The sequence below is a fragment of the Equus caballus genome, chromosome 11 (assembly GCF_041296265.1).
Source record: "Equus caballus isolate H_3958 breed thoroughbred chromosome 11, TB-T2T, whole genome shotgun sequence".
NCBI lineage: Eukaryota > Metazoa > Chordata > Mammalia > Perissodactyla > Equidae > Equus > Equus caballus.
The window spans coordinates 13,550,707-13,575,198 of NC_091694.1; the positions used below are offsets into that span (position 1 = coordinate 13,550,707).

At 42.1% G+C, this 24,492-nt stretch overlaps 1 protein-coding gene across 3 annotated transcripts in view; it reads left to right on the top strand.

Annotated features, from left to right (window-relative positions):
• Positions 1-24,492, top strand: part of PRKCA (protein kinase C alpha) — a 404,670-nt gene that overhangs the window by 140,488 nt on the left and 239,690 nt on the right. For 2 of the 3 annotated variants that reach the window (XM_023652179.2, XM_023652178.2), the window contains exon 3: positions 13,312-13,394. The exons of the other annotated variant lie outside the window; for it this stretch is intronic. In XM_023652179.2, coding sequence (XP_023507947.1) covers positions 13,312-13,394 — 83 coding nt within the window. The remainder of the gene's footprint in view (positions 1-13,311; positions 13,395-24,492) is intronic. 3 annotated transcript variants of the gene reach the window in all.

Sequence of the window (24,492 nt, forward strand, 5' to 3'; positions counted from 1 at the left end):
TCTGCTTCTCTCTCTGCCTAATGTCCTTATTTGTACGGAACCTTCTCTGGTCCCCTCGTCTTAGGTCTTTCCCAGGTTGCTCATCGCTCTTACCCATGGGCATTGGAATCCCTTGGACACCTTCGAATTCTTTTTTGGAAACTTCTGGCCTCATTGCTTTGTAATCATGTTGTGTTCCACGTCCCTGGTGCTTTATTAGTTCCCAGCATACTTGATAAAGAAGAAGTAATTAGTGTATCATGACTTCTTTTGAATTGTCCTCCAAGATAAGCTGATGGAAATGCTCCTTGGGTAAAAATTTACATAGTAGTGTGAACAGATTTTGTTGCATAAGCTCCACCCAATCTCAAGAAAGTGAAAGCATTTTATTTATGGAAGCTTGCTGTATGTATTTATCCCTAAGAATTAAAAATCACCACTGCGCTGTGGTGACCCTCTAATTCCAGAAGGAAGGCTGTTCATGTTTCCTTTCATTATGCCCTGTGTTTCTAACTGAACTTTAACATCTTTCTTTCAATTTTGAGACAGTGCTCACCCCTATTCCAACTTTGAGTGAAATCACAGCCAAGCCAGAACATTAAATATGAAACACTTTTTTCCCTAACTTACCCCCTGGAGCTTTGTAATTATGTGGCTGAAACAAACAAACAAAAAAAAATAGAACACTGGATTCTGAAACGAGTGTTGACTAAAATATTTGGCACAACTTCATAATTTCCTTCTGTGAACCATGACCAGGAGTAATATTTTCTTGGTTGATATGAATCACATTCCTTTCCATCATTGCTTTATTTTCCTCTGACCCCACTACCTGTCTCTGTAGTTTGCAGGAGGTGGCCCATGCCTATTTTCATAATTTTACATAGATTTTATTGAAAACTCTATCCGATGACTGGTGGGGAAAAAGTCCCTTGATCTTTTGTCCTTTTCAGCCCTGGCAGCAGCACCATTTCTGCCACAAGTCCTCCATGAACCTGAGGCTGAGAGAAGAGCCCTTCTCCACGTGCTCACAGCCCATAATGAGAAGATTTTACTTCATGATCTTGAAATTGCAGTCACATCTCGCTTAATGATGGGGATATAGTCTAAGAAATGCGTCATCAGGTGATGCCATTGTGTGAACATCATAGAGTGGACTTACACAAACCCAAACGGTGCAGCCTACTATACACGTAGGCTATAAGGTACTAATCTTATGGGACCACCATCGTACATGTGGTCCTTTGTTGACCGAAACATCTTTACATACATGACTGTATCTAGTTGTGACTTTCTCTCCCAAATTAGACTCAAAGCTCTTGGAGGCACCTGAGTCTTATTGATCTTACAGTTACCAAGGCTTAGTGCCATATCTGGAGTGTAGCTTTTGCTCAGTAAATATTTGTTAACCAGAACTGAATTAAACTGAATGCCTGTGTGTTTTTTTTTTTTTTTACTAACAGCTTTCCTGCCATCCCCTATATTTTCTTTGTCTTTTTTTCCATTACCAAAACCATGACCTGGGTATGACAGTGATCCTCCGGTCTCTGATCTAGTAGACTTGCTGACTTCTTGTGAGAGTAACACTATTGAAAACTTCCTCCTTCTTGAAACGCTCCCACCTTTCAGATTTCAGGGCTTCTGGCCGTCTGCTTGCATCTCTCCTAGGTCTGTCTCTGCTCTTTTGCTGATTCCTCTTCTCACCGCTCAAGCACACCATCTATCTTGAAATTGCATTCAGCATTTCCACCATCTCTGCCCAGGTGGCTTCCACCATCTCTGCCCAGGTGGCTTCTACTATCTCGTTTAAGCAGATGCCCCCAGTGGACTGTGCATTATTAAACCCAGAGTCCTCCCGTGCCTGCCAGCCCTCCTGGCTTTCTACTGAGAGCTTCCTGGGTATTTGTGGAAGGAGTGGCCAAATGGACAAACATGCAATTTTATTTTGAAAGTGGATTGGATATAAATTATGAAATTACAAATACCGGAGAGATAGACATGGTTCTTGGTTTTGCTCTGACCTTCAGCTGTAACCAAGTGGCTTGTTTACTGAACAAGTATGTGCTCAGGGTGTCGACTCTTTGTGAGACTGCTGGGATATCAAAACTTTGGCTTAAGAATAGGACTGTAGCCTAGGATTAGACCAAAGAAGAACAGAGGCAGGAAAGAGTCACGACCTGAATCTCACCCACCCAGTCCTCCAAAGTCCTCCAGAGAGCACAGTTTGAAAACCACTACAGTAGATTCTTTCTACTGAAGTCTCCTCTGTTTCTATTCTCAGACTCGCAGCGATGCTGACTGCCTTTTCAGTTAGTAATTCCTTCATAAAGGTGCGGGCCAAAGCGTGCTTCCCTGAGCTCTTGGTCCCTTGAGGATTTCAAGTGTTTGTCTTCTGGGTGGTTTTACACTTGTGTGGGAACCTACGTTATCTCACCACTAAAGACCAAGAAGGTACTTTGTATAATCAGCAGCATCATGCAAACGTGGTCGCTGTTAGGATTTTGATTGCAAATACTAGCTAGTATATCAAGCAGGACATATACCCAAAAAGCCAATGATTTTAATTTTGGGCTTCTGATTACACCTTTGTATTGAACTCTTAAAGAGTTCTGACTTTATTAAACTCATTTATAATTGTGAGTAAATGAGTCTATATAAATGCCCCAGATATTTTTGAAGTTCACAATTTCCATTCCATATCAGCAATTTAGGTTTAAATAATTTTTTTGCTTATGGTCACTCATAATCTTTGTGGGCCCTTGTTTTTCCTTGTGGGAGTGGGAACAGAACCCTGATTCATTAGTTTGTTAATTGTTCGTTGCTGCTTTGGACTTAAAGTTGTCCTCAGTCTTCATGGGTGATGAAGGTGGATTTTATGGACACAGATGTGCTGTCTCATGGAAGTATTGGGGAGGAATGCCTAGAAGCTCTTACTGCTTGCTCTTGTTCATATCTCATAGTTGAGACCCGAAGTTGATTTATGTCCAAAGCTTTACCTTGACACTCTAGACTTCTACTTTCTCTTAGCAACCTGGGTTCCATTTGAGAAGCGGAGTGTTGCTGTTTTCTTGACCACACACCCACAGCCACCCCTACCTCTGATTAAAATTCTCATTTATTGAGTAATTTACTTTCTAAAAACTGCCTGGGGGTGTGTATGTTAGTTTGCTAGGCTGCCAGAACAACGTACCACAAACTAGGCGGCTGAAACAGCGGAAGTTTGTCTCCCGGTTCTGGAGGTTGGAAGTGCAAGATCAAGGTGTTGGCAGGGTTGGTTCCTCCTGAGGGCTGGGCGGGAGAAGCTGCTCCATGAATCTCCCCTTGTCTGGTGATTTGCTGCAGTCAGGGGCTTTCTTTGGCTTGTGGAAGCATCACCCTGAGTTTTGCCTTCATCTTCAGGACATTCTTGTGTGTCTGTCCAGATTTCCCGTTTTTATGAGGACATCAGATTAGGGGCTCACCCTAAGTCATTGTGACCTCATCTTAACTAATTAAATCTACAAAAACTTCATTTCCAAATAATTTCATGATCTGAGGTACTGCTGGTTAGGACTTCAACATAGGAATTTAGGGGGCAACATTCAACCTGTAACAGTATGGCTAACACCTGAAATGATCAGATGACAGACATTTTCACTGGGCAATTCTGAATAGGAGAGATGAGTAGAAATAATAAATTACACTGAATGTGCTTCAGAGACTAAGTAGAAAGACAACTGTTGCAAGATCATAAATCCTATCATATGAAAGAATTGTGGGATTGTTCTTGACATACTTGTTATAAAAGAAAATTATTTTTCAAGTCTCTGCTGATTTTCCTGACCAACTCTTTTTAAATATTGAGATAATAGTTTCTTAATGACGAGGGAGAAAGAGTTTGACCACATTTGTAAAAACCCATTAACTTATTTCTTTCACCTTTTTATCATGTACCTTTCCAAATATCTACAAAAGTAGCAAGAACAGTTAATGATGAAAACTATACACCCATCGTACAGCTTTGAGAATTGATCTTTTACCAATCTTGTTTCATCTCTCCTCTTGCCACCTTTTTTTCTTGTGAGTCTGCTAAAGCAAATTGCAGACATTATGTAATTTCACTTATATAATTTTTTTAAGGCAGAAAAAGGCAGGCTGCCATACTTCATCACTATTAAAATGAAGAAAGAGCTAAAACTATTCAATAATCAATATTACAAAACATATCCTGGTTTGTACATTATAACTAGTTAAAGGAGAAAAAGTAGGTTTATCCCTGCTGAGTACTTGTGCCACAGGCTGGTTAGAATTAAGTTATACGCTAGAGGTTTCATCTACACTGTGGGAATTCACTCTTCCTTTGCATCAAGTGTTTTTACCACCTTCCATCCTCCTAGAATTCTGGAGCTGTGATTTCTTTTGCTTGCCATTCTGGGGAAGAGTTGGGATGCTTTTAAACAGGTGGCATGCATTTTCTGGAAGAAAGCACAATCTCAGGTGTCTATACTGTAGGCAGACCTTATGCTTGTAGACGTGAGTTACCTTGGAGCAAAGGAAACAGGTCCTGTTCCACCAGAGTAAGGAGGTTTTAGACTGGAAGCGGGGGAGAGAAGGCACAGTATGTGGTTCTGGAGCCCACTTCAACCTTAATTCATTGCAAGCCTCTCACAAACCCCAGTTTAAGTTATTCCAGACTGAAAAATAAAAGACTTAAAAATATTGCAGTGGGGAGCCGGCCCGCTAGCATAGCAGTTGGGTTTGTGCGCTCAGTGGCCTGGGGTTCACCGGTTCAGATCGTGGCGCAGACCTATGCACTGCTTGTCAAGACATGCTGTGGCAGGTGTCCCACACATAGAGTAGAGGAAGATGGGTATGGATGTTAGCTCAAGGCCAATCTTCTTCAGCAAAAAGAGGAGGATTGGTGGCAGATGTTAGCTCAGGGCTAATTTTCCTTAAAAAAAAAAATACTGCAGTGAGGGCAAACCCTAATGTAAACTATGGACTTTGGGTGATTATGATGTGTCAATGCAGGTTCATCAGCTGTAACAAAGGTACCACTCTGGTGCAGATGTTGACAGTGGGGGAGGCTGTGCATGTATGGGGACAGGGTGTGTATGGGACATCTCTATACCTTCCATTCAATTTTGTGGTGAACCTAAAACTGCTCTAAAAGAATGAAGTCTTTAAAGACATATTGCAGAGAAAAGTCTGGTATTGTAGGCTTGATGAATCCTTGTGTTGAGTGTGTGCAATATTTTTTTTTAAGGGTCAAAATGAGGAAACCCCAAATGCACATTTGGTTGTGGGTGTTCATGGAGTTCATATTGTCAAGTTTGAAAGGCTCCATGCCCTTATGAGCTTACAAGCAAAATTGGATTCTTTAGATGATTTTGAAATCAGCACTGAAACACTGCAGTATCTGAGCTTAAAAACCAAACCTTAGGATTTCTCTTCAAACACATTCACATGATTATATACTTACATTTAAGGGATTTTTTTTTCCATAAAACAGTTAGACCTTTATACTATAGTTACTTAAGGTATTAAGATTTTATTACCGTATATTGATAGTTGGTGTCAGAAAAGTCTATTCTATTTCAGTTCTGAGTTGAAGAACTTGGGAATAAGTTGAAATAAGAAAAAAAAGGGGGAGACAGGTTAGCAATTACCTATTGGCATATGTGTTGCTGTCATTATCTACATTCTTCCAAGTGTGTGGCTTTGGGGCCATAATGGGCCAGTAATCATCAAATCTCATCTTTTCTACCTGGCCCTGGGGAAACCATCTATACTGGTGATTGCCTGACCATCCTTGAAGTTCTTGCTTCCCAGCTCTCTCCTAACTCTCTCCTGTCACCTCCCAGACCACCTCCCTCTTTCCACCGTCAACTGCAAATGCGGATGTCCCCAGGACTCCCCCTGCTGCTTGGCATTCTCATTCACCACCTTGCCTCCAGCTGGTCAGCCATGCAGGTGTATTTCAAAACTTGGTCTGCAGTTCCCAGCTGTCTTGTGACCTCTCACCCTGAAGTTCCACCTGCTTGCCTGACGCAGCTATCTGGGTGACCCCCCCCAGCATGTTATATTCAACTTGTCTAAAACTGAAACCCTTGGCTAAACAACACAAAGAATCGTCTCTTCTCCTTCCACCTGTGTAATTCCCGTGAACAGCTTACCCAGGTTGGGTGTCCCTATGTCCAGGTTAATTCTTTCATACCTCGTGGTCTCCTCCATTTGTCTCTTACAACCTGCCAATTCTCTCTTTATCATTGAGGATTCTTTCGGTTGCAAGTATAGAAAACTCAATTCAAACCAGCATACACACACAAAAAGCATATCTGATAGGATCCTATGTATCCAGATATATTAAATTATATGGTATATATGAAGGTATGTATCAAGGAAATGAATTTTTTAAAAGGTATTTGATGGTTCCCATGCCTGAAAAGTCTGGAGGTGAGTGCCATGTCAACACCAAGATCTGGTTTCTTCCTTTCTCTCTCCTTAGTCTTCTTGCTTTCAGTTTCACTTTAAACCTCCCCTCTTGGTTGCAAGATGGCAAAAGCTTTTGCTCTAGCCAGTAACCTAGCGGCCATCTTTGACTCTCTTTCCTTCACACCTCATATTCAGTATTCCAGCTTTTTCTTCAAAATCTATCTCACGTCCAACCAGGAAGGAATGCAAAAAGGAAGCATCAGTAGGACTTGGTGACATTAGAGAAAAGGAAGTCAAGGAAAAGGTTAAAGATGATTTTCCTGGGGACAGGGAGAAGGGTGCCTGTAGAAGTGGGAATACTGGGATTTTGGGAAGAGTGTGTGCACAAATTCTAAGTCAGAATCAGTGCACTGCCTGAAGAATGGCATTCCTTATAATATGTGATAAAGCACATTGATTTGATTTGTTTTCATACAACTTGAATGTGTATCCCATGAGAAGACTGTTTTCATTGTTACAAATCTGAAACCAATAATTTTCTTTTAACATGCAAATATAATATAAGCTCAGTTTTTCATTACTTTCCCTACAAAGCTGAAAGCAGCTCCCTTGCCTTAGAGATTTTCATTTCGTTGTGTTCTGACGTGACGTTACCTTTCATTAATCCCTTCCAGCTAAGCAAAATTTAATTAAAACCATCTCACATGATGGCAACTATTTCTGTATTTAAAAAAAGGAACTCAGGGAAGCTCAGCTACCAGTCTTCTGTTCCAAAGCCAAACTATTACCTTTAGTAGGTTCTTCCTTGCATTCAGGATGTGTTACATAATGACTTTCCCCTATACTAATTTTGGATAACAGGGAATTTTTATGCATATGTCCCATTTTACATGACTGTGACCTGAATTTGAAATGATGTGGACTTGAGGATGAAGGGAAGGGAAATTAATTTTTAAAGGAGAAATGGAAAGTGATACGTAGCAGTATATATATTTTTCCCCTCAATGAACATGGCAATCCATGTCAAGTGTAAATAGCGATAATCTCATTTTACGTATAGATTAAGTGACAAAGCGTCCCAAGGATTTGGTAGGAGAGCCAGGCCTGCCATCTGAAGGTCCTCATTTCCATCATCATTGTTGACATTTATTGTTCGCAAGTGAGATGTGAGGGTTGGAGGAGTTCATCTCTGATCTTCCACGGTCCAGTGAATCCTTTGCTCTGAAGTCTGAATTTTCCCCTGTCCCAACTCTCTTCTGGTACTGACCTTATTTAGAATTTTGTGCAATGGAAGCAAATATTTTTTTCTTGGTTTTATGACTAACTCAACTGTGAACACGAATGATCGTAGGAAATTCACATAAGCAAGACTACAAGGCTGTGCCTCTTGTTTGTAATTTCATAAATATCATTCGCAGTTGATGAATTACTTAGTTTTATTGTGGTGAAATATACATAACAAAATTTACTATTTTAACCATTTTTAAGCGTACAGTTAGGTGGCCTCAAGTACCTTCACAGTGTTATGCATCCATCCATCTCCGGAGCTCTTTTCATCTTCCCAAAGAGAAGCTCTGTCCCCATTAAACACTAACTCCTCATTCCCCTCTTCCCCCAGCCCCTGGTAAAAACCTGTGTTCTCCTTTGTCTCTGTGAATTCGACTACTCTAGGGACCTCAAATAAGTGAAATCATACCATATTTGTCTTTTTGTGTCTGGCTTATTTCACTTAGCATAATGTTTTCAAGGTTCCTCCATGTTGTAGCATGTGTCAGATTTTCCTCCTTTTTAAGGCTGGGTAATATTATGTTGTATGGATACACCACATTTTCTTTATCCATTCACCTGTTGATGGACATTTGGGTTGTTTCCACCTTTGACTATTATGACTAATGCTGCTAAGAGCGTAGGTGTGCAGATATCTGTTTGAGTCCCTGCTTTCCGTTCTTTTGGGTATATACGTAGGAGTGGAATTGCTGTATCATATGATAATTCTGTGTTTGAGTTTTTGAGAATGGCCATTCTGTTTTCCACAGCGACTGCATTATTTTACATTCTCCCAAGCAGTGGGTAAGGGTTCCAATTTCTCCTCATCCTCACCATCAGTTGTTATTTTATATTTTCTTTTAAGAATAGCCTTCCTAGTGGGTATGAAGTGGTGATTAATTACCTTTAACTGAAATTTTCTCTCAGGCTGGAGCCATTGCTGCACCGACTTGATTTGTGTGTGGTCAGTGTTGGTGGCATTCCTAGGCAGGAGTTTGTATTGATGATCCTGCAGTGCTGAGCAGGAAGCACTTAGCTGCAGCTGATTCCTTTGAACATGTAGCATCAGTTCACCAGGCTCTTTTTTTAGTAAAGCTCTATGCGTGAATGGAGTATGGAAAACGTCTCTGGTTTACCATTTTCCCAAGGTCTCTCTAGGAAACATTGTCCAGTATCATGAGCCCCAACTCATCCATCTGCGTGATGATGACATTGACACAGAAACAAAGCACTCTCAGGTCCCCTATGTGTGTCTAATGGGTCAAGACTCATTATAGTTACATCAGCTCTTATCAAATTCATAGGGAAACATTGTCAGAGGGGAGTGTTGTCTCTCCCACACTGAGTATTTGACTTCCAGTTTGCCCTTTGCTGGTTTTTGCTGGTTTCTTCAAGCTGAAAATTAGGATCTATCATTTTTATCTTAAACTACAAAGCATGAGAGAGAGCTACTGTTAATATCAACATGGCAGCATTACCACACACCGCTATTCTTTTTGAAAATTTTTATGAGTTCTTGAGCCAAACGTAGGTGACCATTATTTGTTGTGTCTCTGAAACATACCTTTGGACAGATGGCAAAAGCCCTCCTTAATTTCCATTTATTTAACTTCCGTAAGTAAGATTAGCGTGTGACGTGGATCAGTAGACTGAACATTCTCAATTTTAAACCCAGTTAACATTAAAAATCATTATTTGGCCTGGCCTGTGGTTTTTATTGTTTTTTGTCCTCCCATGTCATTTGCTTAGCGTGATTTGTATATTTCATGTGTCATCCTTCACTGTTGGGCAGCATCAGCATATCACATAGAGGATTAGAGGAGAGCAATTTAGTACTTAGAAAATAAGTGAATGAAGATTTACTTTGTGACTTTAAGCTGCAGGATAGCCTTATATTTTAAAACCTCTCATTTGGTTATACAAGCAGAGGCAACCTAAAGTCATTGAAAATGAGGCTCCATCTCAGGGTCTTATTGGCCAGCCTGTGCTTGCTTAAGCAAAGGCTTGTTTAAGGGCCAAGGGCTCAGGCTCAGGACAAACCATGGAGCAGGAGGAATCTGCCGTGACACATGTCTGCACTTCTTCCAACTGAGTGGCTGCTGTCTTAAGGTTACCATCCTCCCTGCTAAGGCCAGGCCACTATTGGCGGAAAGTGTAGTGTGGGGCAGGCTCCACCTTATTCCCCCCTCCTCCCCAGTTCCCCTTGTTCCACTTAAGATGGTGAGATGAAGACCTCTAGAATTTCAAATAAAAAGGATAAAAATGATAGATCCTAATTTTTGGCTTGAGGAAAGTCTGTGCTATCCATCTCCAGGTCAACCCCAGCGCATTTTCTTGTTTTATTAAGCCAGTCTTTTCCTCATTCTTCAGCTACATTAGCAAGACTTCTCAACTGTTTGCATTATATTGTCCTACAAAATATGCACTACTCCGTTTAGTTTGGAACTTGAAACAAAGGATCAAGGCCAGCCATCAGTGATTTTGGAATCTCTGGCCCTCGCTCAATTTTCTGGGACAGCCTTTCCCAGGCAAGTGCTGCATCCCGCCAGAGTCAGCCAACACCAAGCCTCCCTTGCTGGGGCTGGGTTAGGGGAGCGGGTAACCTGGCTGTCTCTTTAGAGTCACCCAGGCATGGGCACATTCTCTTTCTTCATTTGTTCTGAATTGTGGGTCTTCGAACACGCCTACAGGGTCTTTATACCTCAGATAACTCACATGTATGAATGTGTCTCTGGAAACACATGACCCTTCTCTCTACCTCCTCTTGGATGAATCCAGTCACTTCTAGATGTGCGACTCTCATGGAAAGCTTGAGGAGAGGGGGCTGCTGCGGCAGGTTGGGAGGAAGTAATTTTGGGGTAGATAGGACTTTTTGCTGCTCTTGGAAATTATTCTGTGCAGTGAGGGCCTGGTTCTTCCTAGGGTAAAATTGGATGTGAGAGACTTTTTGAGGCGTACAATAGAAATACTTCCAGCTGGAGATTTACGCTTGCATTGATGGGTAAATGGGGCTAGAAAGAACAGATAGCGAAAACAAACTATCGTTCCAAAGGGATTTGATAAATGTAGGTTTTCTTAAGTGTTCACCTGAATGCAGAGATGGTTTTGAAAAAAACAGAAGACAAAAGATAAAAGACCCAAATGTTTGAACAATTAAGTAGAGAATCAGAATGCTTATTTTCCCTTCAAAACACTATATCCATAATAAACTATGATGAGGAAATAATGCTCCTGTGACCCTTTTCCTTTAGTAATTTATCTTTCTAATTCCAGCAAATGATGGTTGACTTTGTGCCTGGGGAGAGCAAGCAGATGAGATTAATTTGCGCCATCACAGCACTGCTTTATTATCTATCCTTGGAGAGTGTTGCAATGGAGATGCTTTTAGCAGAAACACAGTGGAAAGGCCACTGCCCTAAGGGCCTGTAGGAGTGAAGTGCTGCCTTTTGCAGGGTTTGACTCTGCCTGGGCAGCTCTTTTCTCCATCACTTCAGTCACTTTCTCCTACCCCGATTGTACACAGTGGGCAGGTGTGGTGAGTGTGGCAGGCAGCCAAGGAGAACCCCTCACACAGGGCATCTCTGCTTCTAAAGGGATGCTCTTTAAAAGATCTTCTGGTGTCACCTTCCTATGGATGGTTCCCTCCTTTGTCCAGTTCTGTCTGCTCATGCCAAGCCTACATTTTCTTTAAAAAAAAAAAAAAGTACTTTTACAGTGACATTGAATTATGACTGCCTTAGAAGAAAACAGTTATCTCTTATCCTATTTCCCTGACATGGCATACCCACATCTTCATCCTCTGGGCTTCATATGTATGTGTATTTATGTATATACATAACTCTTTTTGTCATGTACTATTTTTCTGTCACTCGTGCAAAATCTTGGCATCCCCTCTAATATCTTTTCTGCCCCTGTACATGGATATGACACAGTGGAAGGAAAAGGGGCTATGGAGTCAAGCAAATCTTAGTACGAGCCTGGCTGCACTACATAGTAGGAGAGTGACTTAGGCAAGACCCTCATTTGTCTCTTTGTCCATCTATCCATTTGTGCTCTCCCATCCTCTCATCTGTCCACAAATATCGTGTTCTTACAGCGTACTAGATGCTAGGGATTTGCACAGTGTTTTCCCTTCCATAAAATGTAGATGCTGAAGCATATGAAGTAGTGTCATGAGGGTTCAATTAGATAATGCATGTGAAAGGACCCATCAAAATGACACATAATAGGATGCTCAATAAATCTGTGGTCAGTTGGCAAGTCCCATCAGTTCTTCTGCAATTTCTCTGGCGTTTATTACTTCCATTTCTGAGCAGACTGAGTAATGATGGGCAATTACTTTCATTCCTAGACTATACAAGAGGCTTCTAACTGGGCCTTATGGCCCAAATCTATTCCATTAAATTCTTCCTATCATCACCATTTGCCCCTCTAAAGCACTGCTTTTGTCTGTGTTACTCTTGTTCAAACCTTTCAGTGGCTGCCAACGCTTATCAGAAATACTTGGCTTCTGATTGGGCTCTAAGTATCCCCTTAATACTGGGCTCAGTACTTGATCTCCTTTTGGGATCTCAGCTCTCAGCAAACCTGCCATCCTATCCCATCCCCTGAGATGACTGGCACTCTTCAGTTGGCTTCATCTACTGACACATGTGCATTGAGTTCCAGTATCGTTGGTGAGGGAAGAAAAGAGCATGTGGGCCAAGAATCTGGGAAGTTCTAGCCTTCCTTCTGCAGCGAAGACTTGGGACTTGCCCGGTTTTTCTCAGGGTGTATTGTTTTTAGCATGTTGTTATTCAACAAAGAACAATAGCGTAGTGGATTCAGCCCTTTGGAGCTAGACTTCAAGCTTTTGAGGAAGGACTAACTAGGTCATTGTTTTTTATCTTCTACATTACTACTATTCATAAAAATTTCTTAGGGGATTACTTATTAATTTCTCTAACAATTCTTTTATTGATTCATCTTCAGAATTATTTATCAAAACCATGTTGAGCTTGGGAAATATTGGCTGTGTAGTGGATTTTGGTAGATTTGTGAGAAGACCCCCAACTGGTGACAGCGACTATGGCAAGTAGGCAGATACAAGAAGGTGTGAGGGTGTTCCCGGACTTTTCATTTCAAAGGGCTGTTTTCTGTAGGCTGGGTTTTCGTCTTAATGAGTTCCGTAAGTTCAGAATTCTGAGGAATTTCTGCAACCCAAGTTTAGGGATAGCCATATATTATTTATGTTCAGTTATTCTTTTTATAGTTTATTTGACCCACAGGGTGTAACATTTATAGACATTTATATACATGTGTGTGTTGGTATAGGACCGTGAAAAGTCCTTTAAATTTTGATTCCTGTTTATACCTTGGGGAACTGCCTTACAATCTCTGGCCCTCTCTCCCTCAACATTAAAGAATAGGAACTATGGTTTAGGTCTCCTTGGCCCCTGTCGGTGTTGGCCTTTTGTGACTCTATTATCTATGACTCCAATCAATACCAAATGTTGCTGAGTCTCAAATGAAATGTCTTCTGAGTGCTATTTGAGATTCTGTCTGTATTGAAATTAAATTGATTTCTAACAGCACATAGCTCTGTTTGGAAAACAAAAGCTGGTTTATTCAATCTAGACTATTCTAATTTTAGTTTTCTTTTCTCCCCACCAGTTTGCTGCTTTGTGGTCCACAAGAGGTGCCATGAATTTGTTACTTTTTCTTGTCCGGGTGCGGATAAGGGACCCGATACTGATGTAAGTAGTCTGGAAACTATTATTTGATGTTAATGCAGGTTTCTGAGTTTAGTATTTTTTTAATGCCTGTACAACTGTTGTTTTGGCGCAAACTCTAAATGGAAGACTTAGCAATTAGTCTCATGCGACTTTGGCTTTTACTCATGAACAGATGTGTAGTCCTTTTGAGCCCTGGCAGGACTACTCAGGAATCTGAGAAGCATTTCTTGTTAGCTTGCCCTTGTTCACTCTGGGCAGTCACATGAACTAAATCCACCAAATTTATAGTAATAGCTTTCACAAACACAACGCGGTTCTTTTCTGAAAATGTTGACAAATTTTACAATGAACATAGATTACCCTTCAGTTTATTCCTGATGGTTTATTTACTAATAGGACCATCATTGCTCTTGGTCATTGCAACATACTATTTCTAGTTTGCTTCATGAGATCCTTGCTGCTTTTTCGTTATGTATTATAAATGCTACTGTTGATTTAAATAATTTAGTATCTGTTTCACTGAACAAATGATCCCTAAGCCGCCCATGTGTGAACACACAATTTCATTTATTTGTCTTCTAATTCTGCCTGTCTCTACTGAGCATCTCTGTTGCATCTCTTGTTTACTGAAAAATGGGATCAGCAAAAGGGAGGGAGAATTAGGAGGCTGGGGAAATACCAATCTAAAATATATCGAGTGGAAAGAAACTTGGGCTGTTAGAGGGAAAATAATATTTTAACTGAAACAAATTTTTTGCAGGAGAAGCCTGGAAGAGTAGACATTTTTATTCTGAATTGCTTTTACTGGATCCTTTTAGTCACTAATACTGACATTATGTGCTTCAAGTGATTCCTACCTTTGGCACTTATTTCCGTTGGAAACTTTGATCTCAGAGTGGCTTTCGCTGTGGAGGCAGGGCTGAATTCCTCCCTTCTCAGAAGCGGGTGTGTTCATGGTGAGCTCTGAGCTTTGCGTTGTTTTAACACATGTAATGAAGGAACTTACCATTCCACCCTTGGTGTAGGGGCGTGCCATGTTTCAGTTAAAATGCTAGTGGTGGCAGCATAGAGTGGGTGCCACAGCTCTGAGCCACCACCATCCCGCTAAGACTCACAGAATGTGGGAGCCAGAGGGGACCTCAGAGATCATCTTGTTTTAAATCTTCATGGACCAGGAAGCCAAAGTCCATGAATGCTGAGGGACTTGCCTGTATACAAAAAACCTAGTTAGTGTCATCCACCCCACCCTTGCCATACTCCCTTTCTTTCTGGAATATTTTCTCCACTTGGGGCATTTTAGAGATAAAAATAGATGCAAATGAAGAGTACCAACTTTTTGGAAAGTTGACCTGAAGCATCATGTGGTGATCCTTTCAGCTCCTTGCTCATTATTCCCAACTTCATCCTTCCATTTTATCTTTCCTCACTTCTCTTCTATCTCTTCCTGTTTTGCCCCATGAAGAATAGGTAGGAAGTGTGGGCAGGCTACAGGAGTTTAAGTAGTTTTTTCCTGACCTGCCTCTCTTCCTCCACCTTCCTCCTTCCATATCTTCATTCTTTTGGTTAAGTACTCTTTATTGAGTACTTAATATGGGGGAAGATAGACCTTAAAATATCACTAATTAAAATAGGTTATAGGTGTTCTGAGCACATTTACCTAAGAGACCTACTCTGGGTGATCAGAAAGCTTCCCCAAGGAAATGTCATTTAAACCAGGCTTCAGGAATAAGTAGGAGATAGGCAGGAGAAAAGGAATGTGTGTGTGTGTGTGTGTGTGCGCGCGCGCACGCATGTGTGCATGCATGCGTGCACGCGTGCTTGCACTGGGACATAAAGATCCCTGTAAGAGACTCTTTCAGACAAAGAGAAGAGCAAGTGAGAAAACTCTGTGGGAAGGAGTTCAACATATGAGAGAAACTGAGCAGGTTGGGCATCAGATATCTAGTTAAGGATTTTGAACACAATCTTAGGAGCAGTGGGGGCCCAGGGAAAGGTTTTAAACTAGGAATGATGTGATCCTGCTTGCATCTTCTGAAGGTTCCTCTGGTTGCCTTGTAGGAAATGGTTGGGGTCGGAAGTGGGCTTGATGTACAGGTGAACATGGGGCAATATCAAAGGATAGAGAACCAGCACAGAGGTGCCTACTCTCCAGGGCAAGATGATGGGAGCTTGGAGTAGGTGGAGGCAATGGGGATGGACAGAGTGAACTCATTCAAGTTACATTTAGGAGCTGAATCAGCAGTTCTTGGCCATTGTGGGATCAGGGAGGTGGGGATATTGAGAAGGACTTCTAAGTTTCTGGCCCAAATGCATGAATGGATGGAGGTGCTTTAAGGCCATGGAGCTGCTGGAGGGAGACCATATTTGGGATCTTGGGATAGGGCAGATCAAGGGTTTCTCTTTGGATATGTTCAGTTTGTGAAGTCTGACATTGAGAAGACAGTTGTGTGTGCATGTTGGTGTGGAGGTTGGAAGTGGGGTGTGTCCTGAAGATAAAGGCCCCTTTTCTCCTTTTTTAAAGCCGTAGGAGTAGATCATCTTGCCTAGAGAGAGGGTATAGAGTCAGAAGGAAAGAGATTAGGGCCCAAGAGAGAGCTCTGAGGAACTCCAGCACATCAGATGGGAGAGGAAGGGCAGGGCAGTAGGAGGAAATCCAGGAGAGAGTGGTGCTGATTTAGAGATTTCTTCCTAGCTTGCTCATCAGGTCTGTGATTTTTGTTATGAATTCGCTGTGAGCTTCTGATAATTATGCACAGATAGGTAACTTGTTTTATGCCTGCTGTAGATTGATTAATGCCTGTTGTTTAGCAACCTCTTTCACATTTAGAAATTTTATCCTCTTGGGATGATTTTGTGGTCCCCTTACTCATAGAGCCCAGAGCCAGGCAGAAAGCTTGCTGTGAAAGAGTATGGGAGGCACACCTGTGAGCTGATGTTCAGCTGAGTTCTGTTCCTTCTCATTCTGTGTTGACTTGCTGTAGATGCTGAGGTTCACAATTTAATATCCTTGAAAGTGAAGATAAGAGATGAATTTTTTTTAACATGAGAGAGAAGGAAGTACATGAGATATTAAAAAGGTACAAAGAATCAGCCAGTCCTGCTTGTCTGATTCACGAAGGATTGTACATTCTCTTCCAAGGTGAAAATTTGCCTTTTGGTTCTTGGCATTAAGAGACTTTGATTAGGGCGTTCTGCAGCCAGGCCAGGAGAAGTGTCTTCTGTCCATATGAAGGATGATCTTACTTCTTTTTTTCCAAATCTGTAAGATGCCCGAATGGAACTGCACCAGGGAGAAAGTTGGAAAAGCATGAAGGTATCAGGGCACAGAGCTGAGCTGAGATGGTAGGATTTTCTCATTTTATCCTTCTTTGAATAAGTTTTAAAATCATAGAATTATAGAGCTGGAAAGGGTGTTAAAGATTTATCTAGGTTAGCCTTATTTTCTAGATGAGGAGACTGAGGCATATTGAGGGAAGGCATAAATGATCGCATGTTGTCCTTTGCGTATCCAGTAGGTTTAAGGTTGACTCTCTCGAGGGTATTGGCCGTGAAGGGAAAGAGAGAGGAGAGGTTCTCGGTCTGCTTGTGCTGTCACTGGAACACGTTGATATCTACCCCCTGGTGTAATCATTCAAAGTTCTATTCAGATGTTTAGAAAAGTGCTAAAGGGCATGAGAAAGGCCAGTTAAAAGAATGGAAGGATCAAGAAAAATGAAATATAATTTAAGAGAAAAAACCTACTCCAAGCTTTTTTCCCGGAAAATGTAAAGTTTTTAAATTAAGACTTTTTTTTTCATACCATGACGAATGTTTAAGATGCACAGTTCATGTGCTGCTTAATAATGCCTTCATTGAGCTCAGCAGACTCCAGAGCATTCACAGATGGGGAGAAAGAAGTGACAAACCCTGTGAAATCTACAAATACTGCACCTGCTCTGCCATCTTTAAGATGAAAGGAAAGAAGTACCGAAAAATAAAATAGCAGTACCCAGGTTGCAATAACCTGATGGGAATACAGTTATACTTGAACAAAGATAATCTTCAAGACTCAAGAAACAGTCTAGTTGAATGGATGCAGAAGTGCAGGGAAGCTTGGAGGAGAAAGGACTTCTGGGTTCAGTGGAAGGACCCCCTGAAAATCATCAGGCCAGTTTCTCAGCCTCCCCGCCCCGCCCCACCGGAGGAGCAGTGTTCTATTGCCAGACATTTTCTGCTAGCATGTCTAGAGAGAAAAGCCAAGATTTCTGAGACTCCAAATGCAACCCCATGCACATTGAGTAGAGAAGAAAGGAAAATGAAAGACTTGCAAAGAACCTAACATTAAAGGTTAACTCATTCACTGATGCTGTGAGTTTTTGCAGCCGGGACTCTGAAGCTGGAAAGAAGGGGTGAGAGCTGCTGGGTACCTGGCTCACAGAACAAGCAACACTCTTCCCACTTGGTGTTGGAATGGCACTTTGAGTGGGTGCAGAATTTGTGTTTCCAGGTGTGTGGCCCCAGAATGCAGCTTGGGGCTCTGCCCAGCACCCCTGCCCTGCGTCCGAGATTTTATAAGACAACAAAGAAATAAGACAAAACAGATCAATAGCCCCACTCTTGCCCCCCCGCCCCCCGCTGCCATTAAGACATGAACTAGGACATGGATGGTAGAAGCAGGAGTATTACCTTGTTTGGCTTGGGGGCATGGGGGTGGTCACTGTGACTTTGCTCTTTGAAAGTGCTGTTAGGGGCCTGCGCAGGTGGCACAGCGGTTAAGTTTGCACGTTCCACTTCTTGGGGCCCAGGGTTCACCAGTTCGGATCCCAAGTGTGGACATGGCACCGCTTGGTACACCATGCTGTGGTAGGCGTCCCACATATAAAGTAGAGGAAGATGGGCATGGATGTTAGCTCAGGGCCAGTCTTCCTCAGCGAAAAGAGGAGGATTGGCAGCAGATGTTAGCTCAGGGCTAATCTTCCTCAAAAAAAAAAAAAGAAAGTGCTGTTATTTCGTCGGCTGCCGTTGATCGCCTGCCCCTCTGGTTTCTCTTCCCTCCTTTGGCCGTGAGGGGCTGAGGAGGACTAGGAGAGGGCTGGTGGTGGCTTCTTCAGGGCTGGCTCCCCCTCAGACTTCTTCCCTTCACTTGGTAGAATTTCAGCTCACCAGTCTCTTCGTCCTTCAGTTTGGAACTCCTCCCTGTTCTTAGAACAATCTCCTTTCATCTTAAATTCTGTGGAGCCCACCCTGCTAGAGGGAAAATGGGGTATTTGGCCTTCCAGTACGTACCTGTGTGTACATGAGGGTGTATATATTTATTAACACATTAAATCCTTTTCTTCCGTACTTTCAGTTTTTTCTGTTCCTTAAGTGAGAAAAACTGTAAAGTGGCGCTTTTAGAGAATCGTACCAATCTGAGTCATGCTCTTAAAGCCACAGTGTACACACGTACACACCCTTTCAATCTGTAAAGTTGTAGGGAGAGAGAAGTTTCTTAAGTGATATGTATAAAATGACACATCGTAAACAATTGTTTAAACATAATCTTGGGAAGGTTTGCTCTGTGTGTTGGCCGTGTGGGCGTTTGAGAAAGTATAAGGGGAAGGGGTGATCCATTAAAAGGCTTAAAGCACCCAGAGTGTCCCTTACGTTTTTGTTTAACCATTCTCTTTCCATTTGCCGTGTACATCTTCTCCAGTGCCTCTGGCCTGTCTGAGGAGAAACTATTCACGTAGTACTTTGCACTTCTCCTCTCTCAGCCATACGATTGAACAGAATTCAGGTGACTTCAAAATAACTTCCTGGATCATCGCCGTCCCTCACCTGGGAGACAGCCAGCGTCCACGGAGGCAGCGTCACAAGTTAGCTGGCGCCTGCCAGAATGTTTGGAAGGACACAAATGGAGAAATTAATTAACTCCTTAAAAGGTAGGGAAGCTTGCTTCTGATCTGGGTACATCTTCAAGTCTGTGAAGACCATCAACCTGAGCCATTTGAAGAAGCTGAGAGCATTGACTGCAAACACTTAGAACCAAAAATGGCACTTATGGCACAAATTGCTACAAAGCAAAAGCAATGTCCGGTGCAAAGCTGGGCCCTGCGGAAGGCTCTATGTCCAGAAAGCAAAATGGCTTTCTTCTCTTGACTACAATCTTGAGAATTCTCCTATTTCAAGTTCTTTTTGGTGTCTTAGAAACTGATCAAATAAAAAAGGCTGCTAACATGTTTAAAATTCAACATTTCAAAGCTTCATTTATAACAAAACTCAAAACATTTGAAATAAATCTAGTGATAAGATTAATTAGCAAATCTCCTATTTTCTCAACGTGCACTTTTACACTTAATATGGAAATCAGACAGTTTTGTGAGCAAACCCAGTTACACCCAAAAGATTTTTATGTTCCTGAATTGACAAAGCAAAGTGAGATTTGTACAAGGTGCAGGCGCAAAAAAGTGACATTTAAAATTCAGCAGAGTGAGATGAAAAGAGTCCCGGAGTTGCACTGGGAATCCTGCCCTGCCGCGTCACTGAAAACCTTTCTAGACTTTGGTTTTCTCATTTATAAATGTGGCGGTTGAACTTAGTGGTCTTTGAAGTTGTTTTCCGTTAAATTCCTAAATCCCATTTCATCATTAAGTATGTATTGAGGGCTTCATGCTGTGAAGATACAAAAGTGAAGACGGTTCCTCCCCTCCCCATGCCCTCACTTACTGGCAAGGATGAGCCAAGCATGCGAATAATTGTACTGTAAGGTTGCCTATGATAGCTGCTCTAAAAGTGGAATAAAATGCTGTTGAGTTTGTGGAAGGAGAGAGAGCGTCTAATGGAAGAATGAGGGAAAACTTCGTGAAATTGGGTGACATTTTAAGATTTATTTCTTTTTAAGATTTTCTTGTAAAAACAAGTAGACCAGTATTTTCATGTTTCTCCTGCTGGCTTGAGGGAGTTACAGCTCTTGCCACATGCTGCTATCCAGTGGCACATAACTTCAGGTGACATGTATTTGCAAGAAGACCTGAGAAAAGAACACCAGCGAGAGAGGGGCAATGTTCTGCGTGTCGTGGTGGGATCCCCCGTGGATAAACCTCTGCGGAACCCCGTACCAGGTTCTGAGAGCACGCCCTGCACTATGTCGCCCCCAGGTACCCTTCCTCACGTGCTGTGATGCCACCGGAAACCTTATAGAGAAGTTATTTCAGGGAAACAAACCCAACAAAAACTTCCCGTGCTAATTCTGCTCTTCACTGGGTGGACTATTTTAGGTACCAGCTTCACAGTAACAGAAGTACTTCCTACAAGGGAAGGGAGTCCTGCTACTTTTGCGCCAAATTAATTTAGCCTAGAATTAAAAATAGCCTCAAAGACTTGCGTCCTCGTCTGCAGTTCTGATGAGCTAAAGGAGACAGCTGGGTGATGGAACGTCCGTTCTCTCAACCTACCAATTTTTGGCCAGCGAGAAGAGAGCAGTGTGTGTGGCGTAATGAGAGATAAAATGCCTCCTATTTTAACCAGTGTCCCAGAATGCCTGTTTTCAAGAAAGTCACCCTGGGGGGCTTTTCAGCTTAATCCAATGGTTTAAGTTGCCGCTGCTCAAGCGTCTTTGGAACTCCCCTCTCAGAATGGCATATAAGGCCAGTAGCACATTCTGTTTAAAATCTGCACGCTTGGCAAATTGTCAGCCTTTGAGAGTGTGGTGAGAAGGTTTGGGGAAGCGGCCAAAAGTCCAGTGGAGCCAGATCTGAAAAAGGGGCGTGATTATGGTGGGTATAGTACCATTTTGGGTTCAGAAGGAGGTAAGATGATAAGAAAGAGTGATTTTCTTGTGAAAGTTATGAACTGTCTCTGCCATCAAGTTTTAAAGAGACTGTGTGTGTGAAGCTTGGAGAGCATGTAGGAATCATTGCATAGCCTCCCAGTGGCACTTCTCATTAATACCCGTGTTTATTTGTTTTTAATTGTTGCCTTACTCAGTGATTATCCGACACAGTGAATTCTTCATAGGAAGATTCTGTGTTTTTTCCCTTTGAAATCCAAGAGCATGGTGCAGAGCCTGGCACAGAATGGATACTCAAAAAAAGATTTCTTTAGCCGAAGAGAATGGGTAGATGAAGTCCTGATAACCTAGTTTGATCACCAGTTGTATTCATCTGGTGTTGAATTACTTGAATAGTTTTAGCTACACATCAGACTGTTACTGAACTTACCTAATACCTAGGAATGAATGTTTCATTAGCATCATTATTATGGCACCTGGGGACGGGAGAGAGTCACACCTGATGGGCTTTCTTTTCACAATAGTCATTTCAAACCATTGTCTCAGCTATTTGGAATTTAGTTTAAAAAATGGTGGCCTTGGGCTTTCGCTTTTGACTGCCTGGGATCAAAAAATTGGTATGATGGCTTCCTTATTTATTTTCCCTGACCCATCCAAGTGACTTAGTAATATCAGACAGTTCATGATGTACAACCAACCAAACTAACCTGGTCCTGAGAACTGTTGCTGGAAATGGTGTCTGGGGATTCTGCCACTGGAGCTGAAATCATTGGAAGCCCAGAGCTACAAGTTCTGTTATGCAAGTCATAGCATCTTCATGTTACCTGATGTATATTTAGCATCTCGTATGTCTAGTGCTTTTCTTGCATTTCTTCCTTATTTGTAATTGTTAAATGTTTCTTGAGCGTTTATTATGTTCCAGGTACTGTGAGATGCAAAGGTTAAAAAACATGGTCCTTATACTCAGATAGCTTATCCTTAGTGGAAGTTCATACATATGAATAAACATTCAGATAATTACTTCAGTGGATAACCTACGTAAATGCAATAGGTATATATTATTGTTCCTTTTGTACAAGTGTGAAAATCAAGGCTTGTGGGTGGTTAAGTGACTTGCTGGAGTCTAGTAGTAAAAGGTGCATTAAGCTTTGAACCAGGTCTCTCTACTTCCAACCTGGCCTCTTTCTTTGGTACCATGTGGTTGATCAGCAAAGCCAACTAACGGGGCAGATTTTCTGTCCTTGAAGGCTCAGTTTTTGTGGACAGAGTCTGAGGTCACTGTGACTTTGAGAAATCTTAAAACAGTAAGGAAAATTTGACATGATAAAATCCTAAAATGTTAACAGTAAAAGCATTTGCACATGAGGCCAGCAATGCATAGTGGTGAAGCCCAGAGCATGCAGGGCTGCTGAGACCAGGTGAGAGCCTGGAGCCATTTGGAGGTTTGGTTTGGGTTTTCCTCAGGAAGACGGAAGGTAGGACTTTCCAGGACACTGGGTTTCTGGAAAGATTTGTTTCAGGTGGCTTCACCCGAAGCTGAAAGCCAGCCCGGAGGACTTTTTGGCTCCTGCCAGAGCCTTGTTCCTGGATTTTAGTGAGTCACTTTTTTATGAGCTGAAGTAGGAGTCCCGTTCAATTAGCTTGTACCTTCCTCCCCTTGGCTCTGTTTTCTGTAGTTGACGCTTAATGAATTTCCAGCAGGAGACTCAGGAAGAGTCTATGGACAAAGGGAAGTACATTTCCTGGGGGCCTAGGGGAGGGAGGAAGACTTATTGAGGATTTGATAGCTAGCATTATCACTGTGACACTTATTTACAGTGAGACCAAGGGCCAAAAACAATCCTAACAATTAAATGAACCCACTTACTGGGAATTTTGTATAGGCTTCACTAGTGGCTAAGAGAGATGAAGCAGGTGGGAGAGCACCCTCTCTGACAGTGCTTTCTAGTGTGTTGTTGTACCAGAAGCTGTGAGCAAACCCTCACTCGTAGAGTCTAGTACTAGGAAGAGGGGAGATGGGCAGAGGAAAGGTCAGTTGTTCTAATCATTCTGTTTATTTGTTCAACAGTTCTATTTATTTTTTTATAATCCAACATATTCCCAAAACACATTTATTTTTAGACTGATATACCAAGGAGAAAAGCCAGGTTCTGAGAAGAATGTCATTGTCATTATGATAATTGTCCTACTGCCATTAGGCATTGAATAGTTCTGATGGTATGAAGGTTTCCCAGCTGATATCCTTGGTGTGGAAAGTGCTCAGGTTCTTTATGTTGTCACACTGGAGACGTACATTCCTTTTTTTGTTTTGTTTGTTTGTTTTTTTTTTAATGTTGCATCTCCTCCACTCCCAAAGACAGTGCTTACTCCTGTCATCCTGATCTATATTGGAATAACACCAGATTATCATCTCTACACAATCTCCCAAACCAGAAGCTTTGGGATTATCTTGGTTTTCTCTCACATCTAACAGGTCTCCATGTTCTGTGGGTTCTGCCTCTGTCTCCATCTTAGTGAAGGGCTTCGTTGTGTCTTGTGAATCAGTCTTACTGACTCTGGATTGTTTCTCTTCTACTCCGTCCTTCTCACTGCTACCCAGTGGTAGTCCACTTGTTGTATATATAACATATGTATATATAACACATAGAAGTGATCATCCGACTCTCTTGCTGAACATTTTCCGAGGGTTTCTCCATGGTCACACACGATGATTCCACTGGCTGCTAGCTGGGGCTGTTGGCCGGCATGCCTTAGTTCTCCTCCATGTTGGCCTTTCTGGGAGGGTAGGGCGGGTTTCGTACATGGTGGTGGCGGTTTTCTGAGAGGGCAAGCCTCAGTGCACACACGCACTCATGCTTCTGCTGGCATCATGTTTCCTGATGTCCCATTGGCCAAGTCGTATGGCCAGTCCCAGAGTCACTGTGAAGGTAGATTAGTGCTCTAGAGAAACAGAACCAGTAGGTTGTGTGTGTATGTATATGTGTGTGTATATTTCTATCATATGAAGAGATTTATCATAAGGAATTGGCTCACGTGATCATGGAGGCTGGCAAGTCCCCAGGTCTGCAGGGCGCGTCCACAAGCTGGAGAGCCCATAGTGTAGTTCTAGTCCGAAGGCCAGTGGGCTCAAGATGCAGGAAGGGCCAGTGTTTCAGTTGGAATCCAAAGGTAGGAAAAAGCCCGTGTCCTAGTTCGAAGGCTATAGGGCAGGAAGATCTCTCTGGCTCAGGCGACAGTTCAGTTCAGGTTTTCATTAGGAAGGACGATCTGTTTTACTCAGTCTGCCGATTTAAATGTTAATACCATCCAAAGACACCCTCACAGAAATACCCAGAATAATGTTTGACCAAATATTCTGGGCACTCCGTG